General features: G+C 43.3%; 1 protein-coding gene and 1 pseudogene across 1 annotated transcript; both read right to left on the bottom strand.

Annotated features, from left to right (window-relative positions):
- Window positions 1-358: 358 nt before the first annotated feature.
- On the bottom strand, window positions 359-6582 carry LOC120019363 (annotated as a pseudogene).
- Window positions 6583-7046: 464 nt separating this feature from the next.
- Window positions 7047-18039, bottom strand: LOC120019525 (fermitin family homolog 1-like). The gene is made up of 14 exons (XM_038962820.1): window positions 17889-18039; window positions 16042-16275; window positions 15378-15518; window positions 14371-14557; window positions 14108-14210; window positions 13865-13972; window positions 12917-13045; window positions 12659-12708; window positions 12125-12356; window positions 11925-12001; window positions 11686-11833; window positions 11318-11442; window positions 10882-11023; window positions 7047-7738 (listed from the first exon to the last, which is right to left on the bottom strand). The coding sequence occupies exons 1-14, from the start codon at window positions 18037-18039 to the stop codon at window positions 7565-7567; spliced, it is 2001 nt and encodes a 666-aa protein (XP_038818748.1). The 3' UTR covers window positions 7047-7564.
- Window positions 18040-18612: the final 573 nt, after the last annotated feature.

The raw sequence follows: 18612 nt of genomic DNA, 5'->3' as shown, positions 1-18612 counted from the left end.
TTTAATAAAATTAATTATTCTGGGACCAAAACTAACACGTATCTCAGGATTTTAATACCTCAGGAACGCAGTTGGTTATCAAGAGTAATAGTATTTTAACAGCACTGTATTTATTGAAATTCACACTAATGCAGCACAGTAAGGAGGCTGTGATAGCAAATGGCTGCTTTACATCATGGCACTTTCTGCTAAAAAAGTATAAAATACAAACAAAATGCTAGATTTGGGAGCTTAGAGCTTTGCAGAGCAGCTCCAGGGCTGAATAACAACCATGATCGTTTATAACTGGTAGCAGGAGGAGGGAGAGACATTTCAGTGATTCTATCCCCACCTCCACAAGTACATGTAAATCAAGTCATCAATGATTTAAATTAGACAAACTCTGGGCACCCCTCAATAGTGTCATCCCCCTGTTGTCTCTGAGTTTCAGTCTCTTTGTGGCCGGCTCTTCTGCTGTAGTTGAGCCTGTCTTAGCTTTAGTCGTATCTGTAGTAACGGTCGTCCCGGAGAGGAGGTAACCCCCGCCCCACTCACCTGCAGCACAGGGTGCGTCATGTTAGGCAACACCTACACACAGAGACAGTGAGGTCAGAGGTAGTGCTGGTATTACAAACATGGACGTTTCCACAGAGACCTGGTAATGTCTGATCCAGGCAGGCTGACCGCTCCGCCTTGTTCCCTGAGCTTTGTATAGCAATCTATCAGAGGCTGTGGGAGAGAGACAGACAGACAGAAAGAGACAGACAGAAAGAGACGGAAATGACAAGAGTTTAATAACAACACGACAGCGGTGAACACGACAGCGGTGAACACGACAGCGGTGAACACGACAGCGGTGAACACGACAGCGGTGAACACGACAGCGGTGAACACGACAGCGGTGAACACGACAGCGGTGAACACGACAGCGGTGAACACGACCGGGGTGAACACGACCGGGGTGAACACGACCGGGGTGAACACGACCGGGGTGAACACGACAGCGGTGAACACGACCGGGGTGAACACGACCGGGGTGAACACGACCGGGGTGAACACGACCGGGGTGAACACGACCGGGGTGAACACGACCGGGGTGAACACGGCAGTACACTAGGGTCTACTAGAAAGAATAATAACAGTAATATGCTTATTAAATACACAACACACACACTAGAGCACACTAGGAAGCATACTAGAGAACACTCAGATGCATACCTCTTTGTATTGAGAGTACACTACAAAGGGATTGAAGGGGGCGAGGAACTTGAGGCCCAGTAGAACTGGACAGGGGTGGAACCGACTGGCTATCACCAACCTGAGGAGAAGAACCAGAGATATTATACTGTAGAACTGGACAGTAGAACTCTTTCACCTAACCAATTTGGTGAGATTAGTGAGTACTTCAAAGGAGGGAGGATGGAAGACCCAGAGATATTATACTGTAGAACTGGACAGTAGAACTCTTTCACCTAACCAATTTGGTGAGATTAGTGAGTACTTCAAAGGAGGGAGGATGGAAGACCCAGAGATATTATACTGTAGAACTGAACAGTAGAACTCTTTCACCTAACCAATTTGGTGAGATTAGTGAGTACTTCAAAGGAGGGAGGATGGAAGAAGGCCTGTTGAAAGTATTGGAACTCAGGTGTAGAGACATACTAGGGATGTAGACTACCTGGAAACATGAGTTTCCCCAATCCTCGACAAACCTATCAATAAACACAGGATCAGATGACATCTGCTGTAGCCCCAACATCAATCATCTTTAACTAGACATCTCACACCTATCTCACTTCGGATCAAGATTACTACTAAGCACTTCTGTTTTGTTCCTTGTGTTGACATGAAGATGTTAACATTGACATGTTTGACTAATTTCAGACAGTGCAAGACAACACCAACAGAGCAGAAACTAACTCATGTGTCAGGGGTATGTAATCTTAGTGCCAAAAAGCTGTTATACTGTTTATTACTGCTTATACATGTCTACTAACAGCACATTAATGGTTTAGAGTTCACTCTGTAACTAAGTGCCATTAAAACAGAGGTGAGAGCGAGACAGAATAACAGACTCACCCGTCAGCGTTCCTCCCCTCCAGCACATCTGCAGCAGCAGTTTCTTCCTCTGCTCCTCCATCTTCACCTTCTTCTCCTGGGCCTGAAACACAACATACAGTTGCTCTTCAATTGTACACCGTTGAAATCTTTGGAGCACACAAGCACCAGGAAGTGTGACAAATAACAGAGACAACTTGCTGCTTAACTATGTGTTGTCATACTCTGATCTCTCTCCGTTTCTCCCTCTCCTGTCTCTCCTTGTCCTCGGCAGGGTCTGTACTGGTACTAGTCTCCATGCTCCTGTCCTCTGTGTCTGGGCTGCCTTCTGCTTTCTCTGGGTCAGGTTGAACTTGTCTCCATTGGCCTGTCCAGCATCTAGAGTTGTGACAATACATCAATCAATTCAATAGACAGTATTAAATTGTTGGTCTGTCAAAGGATTATATTCCACACACCCACGTCTATGTCTTTGGCCTCCGTGTCCAGTGTCCCTGCCAGCAGTGCGTTGACATGACAGATGGGAAACTCATGGAGCGTATCGTGGAAGTGGGAGGGGAAGCCAAAGCTCTCTACCCCCGCCCTCTCAGGACCTCCTCCTGGGTACATCTGCACCACTGACCCATAGCCTGGAGGAGAGAGACACAAGATGGAGGAGTCTGTTCGCGTGTCTCCAGATGAACGCAACATTACAGGACGTTCCGATAGAATTGACATAAAATGTTGACTTTTGACATACTTGTGGTTATGTAGTGTATGTGGACACCTGCTCATTGAACATCTCATTCCAAAATCATTGTCATTAATATGGAGTTGGTCCCCCCTTTGCTGCTATAACAGCCTCCACTCCTCTGGGAAGGCTTTCCACTAGATGTTGGAACATTGCTGCAGGGACTTCCATTCAGCCACAAGATCATTAGTGAGGTCAGGCACTGATGTTGGGCGATTTGGCCTGACTTGCAGTCGGCGTTCCAATTCATCCCAAAGGTGTTCGATGGGGTTGAGGTCAGGGCTCTATGCAGGCCAGTCAAGTTCTTCCACATCGATCTCGACAAACCATTTCTGTATGGACCTCGCTTTGTGCACAGAGGCATTGTCATGCTGAAACAGGAAATGGCCTAACCCAAACTGTTGAAACAAAGTTGGAAGCACAGAATCATCTAGAATGTCATTGTATGCTGTGGCGTTAAGATTTCCCTTCACTGGCCTAGTCTGAACCATGAAAAACAGCCTCAGACCATTATTCCTCCTACACCAAACTTTACAGTTGGCACTATGCATTCAGGCAGGTAGCATTCTCCTGGCATCTGCCAAACCCAGATTCGTCCGTCGGACTGCCAGATGGTGAAGCGTGATTTCTCACTCCAGAGAACACGTTTCCACTGCTCAAGAGTCCAATGGCGGTGAGCTTTACACCACTCCAGCTGACGCTTGACAGACGATTTTTACGCACTACAGCACTCGGCGGTCCCGTTCTGTGAGCTTGTGTGGCCTACCACTTCGCGGCTGAGCCGTTGTTGCTCCTTGATGATTCTACTTCACAATAACAGCGCTTACAGTTGACTGGGGCAGCTCTAGTAGGGCAGAAACTTGTTGGAATGGTGACATTGTACTGTTTCAAGTTGAAGTGATTTTTTATTATAATGCAGTTGATTGGCGAAGATGACAAACATTATATTAATGGTGCTACACATACAATTTCTGCCCTATGTGGAAGCTAGGTGAATTGCAATGGCACTAGGCTGCATTTAAACCACACATTAAACCACATTCCCCTGTAACATGGCAGAGACTCACTCTTGAGCCTATTACTTTCGGTTTTAGTCCACCAGCTTAAAACATCTGTAAAAAATAATTTTACAATGATTCCCTACACCAGGGACGGGCAACTGGCGGCCCCTCTTTTGAAGGCCCTCGGATCAATCCCCCCCCCCCCCCCCAAAAAAAAAGTAGACTACACAAGGTGCAAATGTGGTTGTGCAACAGCAGTTTTACTATTGTTATCTCAGTCAGTGATTAGCCCATGTCAGCAAAACCTTTTTAGATTGCCAAGTAAGTTTAGCGGCCTGCTATATAGACTTATTATCATGGCCGAATTACCAGCCGGGGGCCCTCCATTGATTTTGACAAAATGTGTAGCATCGCAGCAAACGGCAACATTTGCTCTACACCCCATGATAAAATGTGTAGATTTGCACAAAATGTACTCTAAAACGTAAAAATATATATATCTCCTCTGTGAATAGGGGGACCACTAAGATGTTTTGGTCGCAATGGGATTTTCTGTGGCCCCCACCCCGATCAAAGATCCCTGCCCTACACTATTCAGTGCTGAAATTGAGCGAGCAGTGTAGAATTTTAGCATTCTGGATTTCTACATTGGCCACTTTTTCCACTGATTTCCACTTGATAACACAGTCAAAGTCAGAACAGCTTTCCCATTTTGACAACTGATGGTGCTCCGGCGGGAGAAATCGATAGGCGAATATCACAGCCAATCACAACATTGGCGGGTCAGTAATATCGAAACACTATCATTCCACTATTACTGCAGATATATTATGGACATTTTCTAAAATTACATTGCAAAAATTCTAAGAAATCCCGTGTAGCACCTTTAAGCAAGACATTCATACGAGCCTTACAATCCAATTCTAATACAAAAGTCGTGTGAAATTCACTCATAATCAACATGTAAATGGAGGCTTTTTTTCTTGCGGTCCATGAGAACTCTCCCATGTTTTCCTCCACGGTGGGGAAATTGTGAATAGCGACTCAGACTACAGCAGTCAGAACATGGTCAACATAGACAGGGAACAAAACAGCTTGCCACAGAGCAGACATGATTCATAAGTCATGCAGAATAAGGCATCATGTGTGCGTTCGATATGGCACCCTATTCCCTATATAGTGCACTACTTTGAGGCTCTGGTCAAACGTACTACACTATATAAAGAATATCGTTCCATTTGGGATGCAGGTCACAACAGCTCTATCCATATTTCCAGACATGGTATTTCTATAGTCCAGTTACCTCCCATCCTCTCCATGACGGCCCCCAGCACAGGTCTCAAACACCAGCACCTTACCGCCTGCATGGATGTTGCCCAGAGTTAACATCTGGGCTAGGGTGTCGTACCGCAGGCAGCTGGAGGAGAAGAGGCAGACAGTCTGGGTTACAATAACAACATCATTTGGGCAGAGGTTTTCCTGACCGTGTGACCTAGCCAGAAAAACCATCAGGCCCTACGAGTGACTGTCCCTCTGGTGATCTAACTCACCATATCTTCCCTGGTTCTCTGCCGTGATACATCATAGCCAGGATACAACAAGAGGGCCTTAGGACCATCACACTGTTCTCATACCTGGAGGGAACAGAACACAAGACATTCAGAACCCACAAAGCTCATTTCATTCATCACTAACCCTGGTCCTGGAGTGTACAGGCCTACATTCCTCAAACTCACTTTATCTTGATGTATTTCTCTTGTGCAAACTCAGTCTTGTCCCTGAACGTCCTACTGTTCTCTATCAGCTGCTGGACTATTTCCTGCGGAGTGGAGAGAGGGGAAAGAGGAACATCAGCAACATACACAAAACTTTCACAATATATTCATAATTTACTATCGGTACTGTTGTGGTACTTTGTGTAAAGCAATTCTAAACAAAATATTTACACAGCACAGTACACATATAGACGTGTCGTTTAAATTGGATTAATATATATTTTTGATCCCCTGAGGAAGAAATGACAACTAATCCACATATGTCCAGAAGTACATGTACCTGTACCTTCAGACCTTGCTCTGTGAGGGTCTCAATGTCATCTCTGGTGAGGTTCTGTGATTTCCCATCGTCCTGAATGTTCCTGTTGTCTGACCCTGCTTCCTTGGCATCTACAGGGACGCACAGAAACAAGAAACAGACATCAACTTTGCGCCTGATCAACTGAATCCATATCTGAATTAGAGAATGGAAATAGATGTTGTTTGGTAGGTAGGTATCTGCAAAGCTCTCGATGTGTTTAGGTTTCCGTGGCTGTAGTGTCCCACCAGTCACAACTTCAAAGGTGGTCCCATACAACTCCTCTACTGCATTGTCCAGGAAGAACCACTGCTTCTCAAAGACTGTTTTCCTGGGGTTGCAAGACAAGTCAGATCACTTCAATAAACCCACAGTGAGTCCACTATGATCCACTACACAACCGCCAATATGTCCTCCAGCTTCAAGCTGGCATCATGACATTCTCTTCTACAAATGAATGTTAAGTTACCTGGCTGAGTATCCTACTCCTAGTTAGCTAGAAAGCAATAATGGCAAGAGTGCAATACTAATCAACAAGGCATAGCTTGCATGTTAGTAGTACAGGCAAATGTTTGACCTGACTGTCAAGCATTGTTAGCTAATGCAAACCAATAGCACAGTTGTGTAAAGACTCACTTTTTCTCTTGAATCCACAGCTTTGTAGATGTCTCCCCGTTTCAGTACAACGAAGTCACCCTCATTCACTCTGTGCTGGGAGTCATCATCTTCATTGTCCGTCATTAGAAAGCTTGTCTTCTGGCTTATTAGCCAGCTTAATAATAGTAAATTCGACTTTTGAAACTATACTATGAGTTTTTAATCACCAAAGATAACAGTAAAGTATTAATTATTTTTTGGAGGTCGCCTATTCAATTATCTAACCCACGTGCTAGTTTTCGTTTCCTATTAGCATTCAGGACGATTAGTCAATAGCAGAAAAATCAATCGCTCACCGTACTCGGCCCTGATTGGCTTATTTGCTGTTCTTAAAGCGTATCCGCCAATGGTAGAGAAGTGCTAGAATTTTCTAGGTTCTGATAGGTAAGTCTGAGAGCACAGAGGGAAAATCTCACATGGGGTTATAACTGATCTAAAGGCTGGAAAGACAATTCTATGTGGACATGTCATGAATTGCTCCCAGGGAATCACCATTACAGAGAAAACAACTGACCGAAACATGTTTCTCAAGTTTATTTCAGTGCATCTCAGTCAGCAGAAATTCCAGTGTTTTCTCTGAAAACAAATGTCTCATTCAACACGATAATAATCCACCACCAGAACTATCTCAGAAATATATTTTGGACTTGTAATAAAATTGCAAAAAAGTTACATTCTAAAACATCATCCAAGTAATATGTATAAAACAGGGCAATGAACATATATTGATTGTGAAAGTAGCCTACAACATTGAATTGAAAGACTGGGCTACACCAAGTCAAACAAGATGTACAGCCCATGTGCTGAATTAATTGCTGTCTCTGCACATGGACCATGCAATCAAAGCAGTAGGCCAGGCCTAACCGTCAGACAAAGTGGCCTTGTAGAGATGGTCTACCCATCCTGTAGAGATGGTCTCGGGATTAAATATAGTGACAAAGACATTCTACTTTTCTCTGCAATTTACAATATGAACAAATATTTGATGTAGTCTGCAAAACCATATCAACAATATATTTAAATTATTTCTTGCCAGCAGCACTAAGTGAAAGCCGATGTTCCGGGTTCATTCCTGCCCTCCAGTGAGTTTGTGGAAGAGTTCCTCATCCAGTGTCTCGTTCTGGTCTTTGGAGCGTGTTGAGAGGAAGATGTATCCTCCTATGTACTCATGGACCACCTTACAGTCACAGCTCACACAGGAGAAGGCTATCGACACATTCTGGTCAAACTCTATGGCCACCTGAAGACATTAAACAGTATGGATTAATATTGATTCATGTACTTTATAGATACAGTACCTTGCAAAAGTATTCATAACGCTTGGATTTCTTCACATTTTATTGTGTTACTAAGTGGGATTAAAATATATTTGTCATTTTATGTCAACAATCTACACAAAATACTCTATTGTCAAAGTGGAAGAACATTTGTAAAAAAAAAAAGTTTTTATGTATAAATGAAATAACTTAAATATAGTCATTGCATAAGTATTCAGCTACCCGGGTCGATACATGTTAGAAACACCTTTGACAGTGATTACAGCTGTGAGTCTTCTTGGGTAAGTCTCTAAGTGCTTTCCTCACCTACAGTCGTGAACAAAAGTTTTGAGAATGACACAAATATTAATTTTCACAAAGTCTGCTGCCTCAGTTTGTATGATGGCAATTTGTTATTATGAAGAGTGATCAGATGAATTGCAATTTAACTAAATTCCCCAAAAACATTTCCACTGCATTTCAGCCCTGCCACAAAAGGACCAGCTGACATCATGTCAGTGATTCTCTCGTTAACACAGGTGTGAGTGTTGACGAGGACAAGGCTGGAGATCACTCTGTCATGCTGATTGGAGATCAAATAACAGACTGGAAGCTTCAAAAGGAGGGTGGTGCTTGGAATCATTGTTCTTCCTCTGTCAATCATGGTAACCTGCAAGGAAACACGTGCCGTCATCATTGCTTTGCACAAAAAGCGCTTCACAGGCAAGGATATTGCTGCCAGTAAGATCAACCATTTATCGGATCATCAAGAACTATAAGGAGAGAGGTTCAATTGTTGTGAAGAAGGTTTCAGGGCGCCCAAGAAAGTCCAGCAAGTGCCAGGACCGTCTCCTAAAGTTGATTCAGCTGTGGGATCGGGGCACCACCAGTACAGAACTTGCTCAGGAATGGCAGCAGGCAGGTGTGAGTGCATCTGCATGCACAGTGAGGAGAAGACTTTGAGGATGGCCTGATGTCAAGAAGGGCAGACTGATATTCTGCAAAAGGTACGGGGATTGGACTGCTGAGAACTGGGGTAAAGTAATTTTCTGTGATGAATCCCCTTTCCGATTGTTTGGGACATCCGGAAAAAAGCTTGTCCGGAGAAGACAAGGTGAGCGCTACCATCAGTCCTGTGTCATGCCAACAGTAAAGCATCCTGAGACCATTCATGTGTGGGGTTGCTTCTCAGCCAAGGGAGTGGGCTCACTCACAATTTTGCCTAAGAACACAGCCATGAATAAAGAATGGTACCAACACATCCTCCGAGAGCAACTTCTCCCAACCATCCAGGAACAGTTTGGTGACGAACAATGCCTTTTCCAGCATGATGGAGCAGCTGGCCATAAGGCAAAAGTGATAACTAAGTGGCTCGGGGAACAAAACATCGATATTTTGGGTCCATGGCCAGGAAACTCCCCAGACCTTAATCACATTGAGAACTTGTGGTCAATCCTCAAGAGGCAGGTGGACAAACAAAACCCCACAAATTCTGACAAACTCCAAGCATTGATTATGCAAGAATGGGCTGCCATCACTCAGGATGTGGCCCAGAAGTTAATTGACAGCATGCCAGGGCGGATTGCAGAGGTCTTGAAAAAGAAGGGTCAACACTGCAAATATTGACTCTGCATCAACTTCACGTAATTGTCAATAAAAGCCTTTGACACTTATGAAATGCTTGTAATTATACTTCAGTATTCCATAGTAACATCTGACAAAAAAATCTAAAGACACTGAAGCGGCAAACGTTGTGAAAATTAATATTTGTGTCATTCTCAAAACTTTTGGCCACGACTGTAGATTCATAATTCTTCAAGCTCTGACAAGATGTTTAGGACCATGGCTAGACACCAATTTTCCAGTCTTGACAGATTTACAAGCAGATTTAAGTCCAAACTGTAATTCGACCACTCAGGAACATTCACTGTCTTCTTAGTAAACAACTCCAGTGTTGGTTTGGCCTTGTGTTGTAGGTTATTATCCTACTAAAAGGTGAATTTCTCTCCCAGTGTCTGGTGGAAAGCAGACTGAAGCAGGTTTTCCTCTAGGATTTTGCCTGTGCTTAGCTCCATTCCATTTATTTTTATCCTGAAAAATTCCCCAGTATTTGTCGATGTCAAGCATACCCATATCATGATGAATCCACCACCGTGCTTGAAAATAAGGAGGCAGTTACTCAGTGATATGTTGTGTTGGATTTGCCCCGAACATAAGGCTTTGCCATGTTTTTTTTGCAGTATTACTTTAGTGCCTTGTTGTAGACAATATGCATGTTTTGGAATATTTTTATTTTGTATATTTGTTTTCTTCTTTTCACTCTGGTGGATTCACTACAATGTTGTTAATCCATTCTCTGTTTTCTTCCATTACGGCCATTGAACTCTAACTGTTTTAAAATCACCAATGGCCTCATGCTAACATCCCTGAGCAGTTTCCTTCCTGTCCTGCAGCTCAATTCAGAAGGACGACTGTATCTTTGATGTGTCTGGGTGGTTTATGTATAATCCACAGCATAATTATTAACTTGACCATAATCCTTAAAGAGATTCATTCAATGTCTGATTTGTTATCGTCACCCATCTACAAATCACTGCCCTTCTTTATGAGGCTTTCGAAAAGCTCCATGGTCTTTGTAATTGAATCTGTGCTTGAAATTCAAAACTTGCCTGAGGGACCTTACAGATGTTGTATGTATGGGGGACAAGTGGAAGAGTTAGTCATAAAAAAGTCAACTCCTATTATTTAACACAGAGTGAGTCCATGTAATTTTTTTATGTGATTTGTTAAGTCAAATGTTACTCCTGAACTCATTTAGGCTTGGCTGAACAGAGGGGCTGAATGCTTACGCAACGACTATATTTTAGTTCTTAATTTTGGGGGGATTTTCTCTTCCACTTTGAGATTACAGAGTATTTTAAGTAGATTGTTGGAAAAAAATGACAATTAAATTTATTTTAATCCCACTTTGTAATAAAATAAAATGTGAATACATCTAAGGGGTCTGAATAGTTTTGCAAGGCTAAGTATATTTTCAGTAAAAAAATGGTTTCTCTTATTACAAAGACAACTATTATCCTTGCTTTCTAATCTGTAAAAAGCAATCAATCAATCTAGAGCCATTTACCTGTCTGATCTCCCAGTTGACATTCCACTGTTTCATGTTGGCAAATCTCCAGGTGGTGACAGGCAGGCCAGTGGACATGTCAATACGGATCAGACGGTTATAGGAGATACCCATCAGCTCATCCTTCTTACTGCCTCGGAACCTGGAACACACACACACACACACACACACACACACACACACACACACACACACACACACACACACACACACACACACACACACACACACACACACACACACACACACACACACACACACACACACACACACACACACACACACACACACACCCCATGATTGTGTGATAAGTAACTTTACCTGGGACCTGAAGATTTACATTAGCTCGCTGAGCTAACGCCTAAGGCTAAGGCATTATCTCAGCAGGCTAACACAGCCTTGAGGTGTTTGAACCTGGTCGGTCACATTTACGTACCTGACAATGTAGTATTTGATACCAAACTCAGCCAGGGACTGCCAGGCATGGATGAAGCGCATTTTAGCTTCATTGAGAGAGAGACTGGCAATGTTCTGATGGGCCTCCAGGATCCTCGCTGTCAGCTGGACAGCAGACATGAGTCAGAACAGGAACATTTAGGCTACTTTACACAGACATTATGTCAGTCCTTTAACAAATACTGAGAGGGTAAGTGAATGGAATAGAATGATCTGGATGTCGATAGATTGTCAGTCAGATTATAAAACCACTGGAAAGCTCTGATGACATCCTCTCCCTGTCTGTGGCTCACAAACACTGAATCATGTTTGACTGATCATCACCCTATATTGCAGATAGACCCCCACCTGTTTGGTCTTGTACCTCTTGGTGTATCTAGGAGAGACAAAGCACTCAGCGTTCATCTCCATGGCTTCCAGGTCTGGAGCAGACTGACCAGGGGGGGGCGCCAGACTCTTCATTTGCAGGAACGACTGGATGTTCTTCACCTCTGACCTAGACCAATCCCAGTTTCTCCTAGTCAGTTTACAGTCAGAACCCTATTAATGTGGTAAGGCATGGGAAGGATTAAGTAAGAACGTGTGACCTGTAGGAGCTGTAAGCCATGGTCTTGCCCTTGGAGGCCAGAGTACACGCTGCCTTCCACTTGGCATACTGCGTCTCCTGGATAAAAACAGGAATATCATCACAATATGTAAGGGGAACAATGGAGTCATGTTCTTGGTGCCCCCCCCCCCAAAAAAAAATATTATAAAATATTTGGTTCAATAAGAAATTGCATCTTACGTTGTCACAGCGGATGTAGACCTCGCTCATCCCATCAGCCACTGGGAGCAGCAGCTTGATGCCAAACTTCTTGTCCGTCACATTGACGTCAGGGACCACCTCACATCCTCTGAGATGCAGCTGTTCTATGGGCTCTCCACTAGCTGCCTCTTTGTTCTTGTAGTAGGAGACGGTGGTGTCTTTAAACACGAACCAGTACTCCTTATACGAACGCAATGCCAGCCTTTTAGGCCTGGGGTACAAAACAAAATCCCCAAAAAATAAAAACGATTTGAGGAAAAATGTGAACAGGTTGTGTCCCCACACAGTCACACTGTTGCACGTTGTGGTGTGAACTGTCTGTGTCATGGACTATCTACAGTGTAGCATATTAACCTTTCCTTCTGTAAAGTGTAATGGCATTTTACTTTTACGACTTATCATTCTAGGTTTCTAAAACCCATGTTTCCATTTGTTACACAGATATAGAGTTAAAGTATACAGTACCCTATTAATGTGTGTTTCTGGCCATATACAGGGGCCTTTAGGATTTACCTGAACAGCTTAAGGGAGTCTGCCAGCTTTGGAACGTCTGTGATGTCTTCCTGGGGGGGGTGCAAGCAACTGTCAATTATCCTGTGACTTAGTGACATCATCATGTTGAGACATGCAATCGAAGCAGACAACCCATCAACCCTTGCTTAAATACAGGTGTTGCACCCTCTGAAACTGTTGAAAACATACACACTTGTTTATCATTTATACTGTATATAAAGAATATGAATCATTTAAAATAATAAAAACTCCACTTACCAATATTCTGTCTGTTTTTCCTCCAAGTGTGACCTCTAGATTGGATAAGGCAGCCTCTACTTCATCTATCTCCGGTTCATTGGAGAAGTCCAGAGGTTCCGTGGAAATGGTCATCTTACATATGTGATACTGAAACAATATTAACAAAATCATTAATAATCATCACTTAATGATGGGAATTGGGGGATATATCATACTAAGACCAACAGGAGATTGTACAATAAACAGTACATAAGAATACAATGCACAGTAGATAAGAATACAATGCACAGTAGATAAGAATACAATGCACAGTAGATAAGAATACAATGCACAGTACATAAGAATACAATGCACAGTACATAAGAATACAATGCACAGTAGATAAGAATACAATGCACAGTAGATAAGAATACAATACACAGTAGATAAGAATACAATGCACAGCAGATAAGAATACAATGCACAGCAGATAAGAATACAATACACAGTAGATAAGAAGAGTAGAAAACTAACAGACAAGTTTGAAAACCTAAATATACCCAGTCTTGTGCTGTGTAAAAGGCAGGTCTGAACCCAGAAACTGTTTTTAGTTCAACACTTGAGGCCAGACGATGACACAGACTAGGAGTAGACAGAGAGAGCCTTGTGATTCCAGTAACTATGCAGGTGAGAGCAATAACCATCTCATGGATTTAATCATTTTTATAGATCAGTTGAGAATAAATCAGTCAGACATGAAGAACAGTTAAAATTCAATATGTTTTTCACTTAATACTTTTGTGTTATTTATATTTTCTCACCCAAAGGAGTTCAGGAGGATAACCAGACTCCCTCTCTGCCTCCTGTGGGATTGTCCTCTTTCCCATCATGCCTCCTTTGGAACTGAGACACCAAACCAGATGGATAATAGTGTGTGCGTGTGCGTGTGTGTGTGTGTGTGTGTGTGCCGCGCACGTATGTGTGTACCTGTAAGGAGGCGAACATGAGCATCTCTTCCTCAGTGCAGTTGATCTCCTCCAGTAGGATGGACCAGCGAGCCTGTTCATACAGCTGGGTTATCCTCACAGCATCATACTGAAACACACATCAATAAATCAGTCAATGTTAGGGTTAGAGCTGGTGTTATGGTTACAGTTAGTCTCACCTTCGGGTTGAGGTTCAGTGTTATTCAAACACTCAATTAGGTTTAAGGTTAGGGGTTAGTGTTACCTTTGGGTTGAGGTCGAAGAAGCAGTGGTATTTGAAGCGTAGCTGCAATCTGTCATGTTCTCCGATGCCCTGTTCCATCAAGGAGCGGGAGGAGTCCAGCCACCTGTCAATCACATCAGCAGCCTATCACAGTAAACCAGGAAGTGTTCAGGGAAGAGACAGAACTGCCCTCCAGCATAGCAAAGCCAACAACTAGTAACTCTTCTACCTGTACAGCCATAGTCTGGGTCATCTCAAGGTTTTTGTTTCTGAGTAACTCTTACCCTGCGTTGATGATGGCTTTGTCCACCATGGACAACTGCTGATACATCTTGGCCAGCTCTACAGGGGGCAGGTTGGGCTGGCTGGAGGTCAGGGGGTTGTCCCCAAACCATAAGCTGGTGGCCGAGGCTGGAGTCCCGTTCTCTGGGTCATAGGTGGGCACCATGGTCTTACTGTACAAGGGACTGCCTGGAGGGGTCAGATGGAGGAGGAGACACAGTTCAGGGACCATATTCATAATTAGAGTGCTGATCTAGAATCAGTTTAGCCTTTTAGATCATAACAAATAAGATTATATCAAGGGGACCTGATCCTGGACCAGCAGCATTATGGGAGAAATGGGCCGATCTTCATTTGTTAAACTCCTTTGAAATGGTTCAGAACTACAGTCAAAATGATGCTGATTTTATGAGTTGGAATCCTCAGCTGCTCTATACTGTAGCTACTGAAACAGACTCAGAAAGTGTGTGTGTCTGCGTTTCAGCCTTGAGAACATTGCAGCGTACTGTACTATTCTCTCAAATATCCGTCGTGATCGCTCTATTCTTTTAGATCTTCAGAATTCTCCATTCCTTCTTAGATTGTTTCAGAAGTCTACAGAAGCCACCATGTGGGCTGAATCTGGTGGTGTGAGACATACAAGTCAGAAAAGATCCACTTTGAGTTAGCCTGAGGTTCTAAACTTTGACTGTGTTGCCATGGTGATGAATGAAATCCCTTCACAGCATGATTGAAGATGACCTTCGAGATATGAGGAAAGTTTACGCCAGGCTAACTTCACCATGCGGATAACTTAGCCTGAGGTCCTGATGGTTTCTGTGATTTAATAAAAGGTATATTGACAGAGTGACAACAACAATGGGGTTGGGTAAAGCAGAAACAGGCAGTCACCTAGGATATGGCTAACTTGGTTGAAAAGTCTTTACATGAAAACAGACGGGAAGAATCTGACGGTCTACTGAAAATATCCATGTCGATTAACACATGATTCTAACTCTGCTTCTCTCACCTGTTCCCCCAGAGCCTCCATTGAAGATGTCCATATCTAAGATGTCTTCCAGCGCTGGGTTCTTGTCTTTCTTCATCTTCTTCTTCTTGGGTGGGTTATCTGGAGGCTTCAGCAGGGACAGCTCCTCTGGCCTCCTGATGTCTAGAGGAGAGAGAGGAGGTCAAGGAGAGTTCCTGCCCCTAAACCCTACACCCTTGCCCCTAGACCAGTGGTTCTCAAATGTATCCTCGTGGACCCCCAGACGTTTCCCAATTTTGCTGTAGAGCTGAACTAGCTCACCTGATTCACCTATTCAAGGGTTTGATGATTAGTTAACAAGTTGAATCAGGTGTGCTGGCTCTGGAATAGATCAAATACATGGAAGGGTCTCCGAGGAGAGGTTTGAGAACCACTTCCTTAGATCCCTGTACCTAGATTTAAATCCCTAACCATTAGGTCCTAGCCCCTACCCCCCTCAGTCCCGGTGAAGATGTGAGAGGACTGGAGAAGTATAAACAATATGACAAACATTTTCTTTGCCACCAATCAGTAATGGGAACTTGACCATATTAAACACTGATCCAATCCATTCAGATCTACAGTACACTAGTGCAAAGGGACTAGTGCTTAGGGATTAGGGGCTAGGGGGTGAGGATAGGGCCTCATACACGGGTAGGGTACTCACTGAGTGCTCTGCAGATCTTTACGACGGTCTTGAAGACGACGGCAGAGTAGCTGACGGTGAGTTTGACCGTCTTCATGTTGGGCAGCTGCAGGCACAGGGGTTTGTGCTGGGGAGTGTATCGCAGGTCAGCGTCTGCCTGGACACCGTACTTGTCCAGGGTCCAGTGGGTCTTCAGCAGCCAACAGCTCCTCTGCTCCCACCACAGAGCATGGTCTGACCAGTCCTGAGGGGCCTCTGACGGAGAGATGGAAAGAGCGAAAGAGAGGATATATGGTTGGGTAAAAGGACAGTATTTTCACAAGGCACAAACATTGCCATTAAACATGTACAGCTGTATGTATTATCCACAATTAAAACCTCTATTCTCTCGTCTAATAGGAAACCGGTACAAAAGTATCTATATCCACTGTAAAACGAGTTCTATATCGACATAACCTGAAAGGCCACTCAGCAAGGAAATGCCACTGCTCCAAAACCGCCATAAAAAAAGCCAGACTACGGTTTGCAACTGCACATGGGGACAAAGATTGTACTTTTTGGAGAAATGTCCTCTGGTCTGATGAAACAAAAAAATAACTGTTTGGCCATAATGACCATCGTTACGTTTGGAGGAAAAAGGGGGAAGCTTGCAAGCCGAAGAACACCATCCCAACCGTGAAGCACGGGGTGGCAGCATTATGTTGTGGGGTGCTTTGCTGCAGGAGGGACTGGTACACTTCACAAAATAGATGGCATCATGAGGTGGGGAAATTATGTGGATATATTAAAGCAACATCTCAAGACATCAGTCAGGAAGTTAAAGCTTGATTGCAAAATGGTCTTCCAAATGGACAATGACCCCAAGCATACTTCCAAAGTTGTGGCAAAATGGCTTAAGGACTACAAAGTCAAGGTATTGGAGTGGCCATCACAAAGCCCTGACCTCAATCCTATAGAACATTTGTGGGCAGAACTGAAAAAGTGTGTGCGAGCAAGGAGGCCTACAAACCTGACTCAGTTACACCAGCTCTGTCAGGAGGATTGGGCCAAAATTCACCCAACTTATTGTGGGAAGCTTGTGGAAGGCTACCCAAAACGTTTGACCCAAGTTAAACAATTTAAAGGCAATGCTACCAAATACTAATTGAGTGTATGTAAACTTCTGACCCACTGGGAATGTGATGAAAGAAATAAAAGCGGAAATAAATAATTCACTCTACTATTATTCTGACATTTCACATTCTTCAAATAAAGTGGTGATCCTATCTGACCTAAGACAGGGACTTTTTACTAGGATTAAATGTCAGGAATTGTGAAAAACTGAGTTTAAATGTATTTGGCTGAGGTGTATGTAAACGTCCGACTTCAACTGTATATGGCTTAGTCATATAAAGTACATGTTGTCATACACCCCCTTACCTCCACTGTAACAAACACAACACACCTTGTATCTATGTGAAATAAACCAAGGCTTAGGTCACTTTCATACCCTCTTACACTAGGGGAATTCCATAGTGTCTAATCCTCCTGAATGAAGGCAGGATGTGTCTTAAATCACACCCTATTCTCCATGTAGGACACTCATATTGTAGACGTAATAATTGTCAAAGGTAGCGCACTACACAGGGAATAGGGTGTCTTTTGAGATTTCTCCCAGGTGAATAAACATAAGATAAAGTGGTGGACTTTAGCCCCTCTGGCTGTGGTACTGAAGCATTGTGGGAGCACAATACTACTCAGCACTATAGATGAATGTAGGGCAAACAAGGGTGTGTTCTCCAGGCTAGTACTGTGTCTGAGAGAGGGGGGAGACAGAGAGAGAGAGACAGAGAGGGTTGGAAGAGAGAATGAAAGAGAAAGAGACTTACTGATCTTCTCCACCAGTTTGAGCATGAGTCCTCCAATGTGCAGGTCTCCATTGACTCTGAATTTAAACCTCATACCCTCGTCTCCATCTCTCTGGTCCACCTGTACTGACAGCTCCCACGACATGTTGCCATACTCTGCCGTGTTTATCATGACCCTGCCTGGAGAGCAGGGAGTTTAGGTGAGAGATAGAGGACTTATTAATTAACAAATGTATTTGTGAAGAGTGTTGTATGAATAAAATATGATTGAGCGAATGATCCTGCTGTGGCTTCCCCAAAACACTGACTGAAGAGACAGGTCAGCGAAAGGGCATGTTCAGTCTCATCTGCAGTACTGACTGACTAAAATAAATATAGCACCCTATTCTCTATATAGTAGGGCTGCCCCCAACTAAAACAAATATTGGTCAACCAAAAGTTGTCTGTTCATCGATTGGTTGACATTTTTAAATGTGTATTTTTCCATACATAGACACAACCTACGTGAAAAAAAATCTACTATATGCAGTGCTTTCGGAAAGTATTCAGACCCTTTCCCCTTTTCCAAATGTTGTTACGTTACAGCCGTTTTCTAAAATTGATTAAATACATTTCCCCCCTCATCAATCTACCCACAATACCCCATAATGACAAAGCAGAAACAGGTTTTTAGACATTTTATTCAGACACTTTGCTATAAGACTCGAAATTGAGCTCAGGTGCATCCTGTTGCCATTGATCATCC

Source organism: Salvelinus namaycush, chromosome 24 (genome assembly GCF_016432855.1).
Source record: "Salvelinus namaycush isolate Seneca chromosome 24, SaNama_1.0, whole genome shotgun sequence".
Taxonomy (NCBI): domain Eukaryota; kingdom Metazoa; phylum Chordata; class Actinopteri; order Salmoniformes; family Salmonidae; genus Salvelinus; species Salvelinus namaycush.
This window is presented reverse-complemented; position numbering and strand designations above follow the sequence as displayed.

Excerpts from the sequence above, each read along its gene's own strand:
- LOC120019525 (XM_038962820.1), bottom strand. The coding sequence starts at position 18,039 with ATGATAAACACGGCAGAGTATGGCAACATGTCGTGGGAGCTGTCAGTA. Across the intron at positions 16,276-17,888 it reads CAAACTGGTGGAGAAGATCA|AGGCCCCTCAGGACTGGTCA; the intron begins GTAAGTCTCTTT and ends TCTCTCCGTCAG. Across the intron at positions 7,739-10,881 it reads TCAACTGGGAGATCAGACAG|GTGGCCATAGAGTTTGACCA; the intron begins GTAAATGGCTCT and ends TAATGTCTTCAG.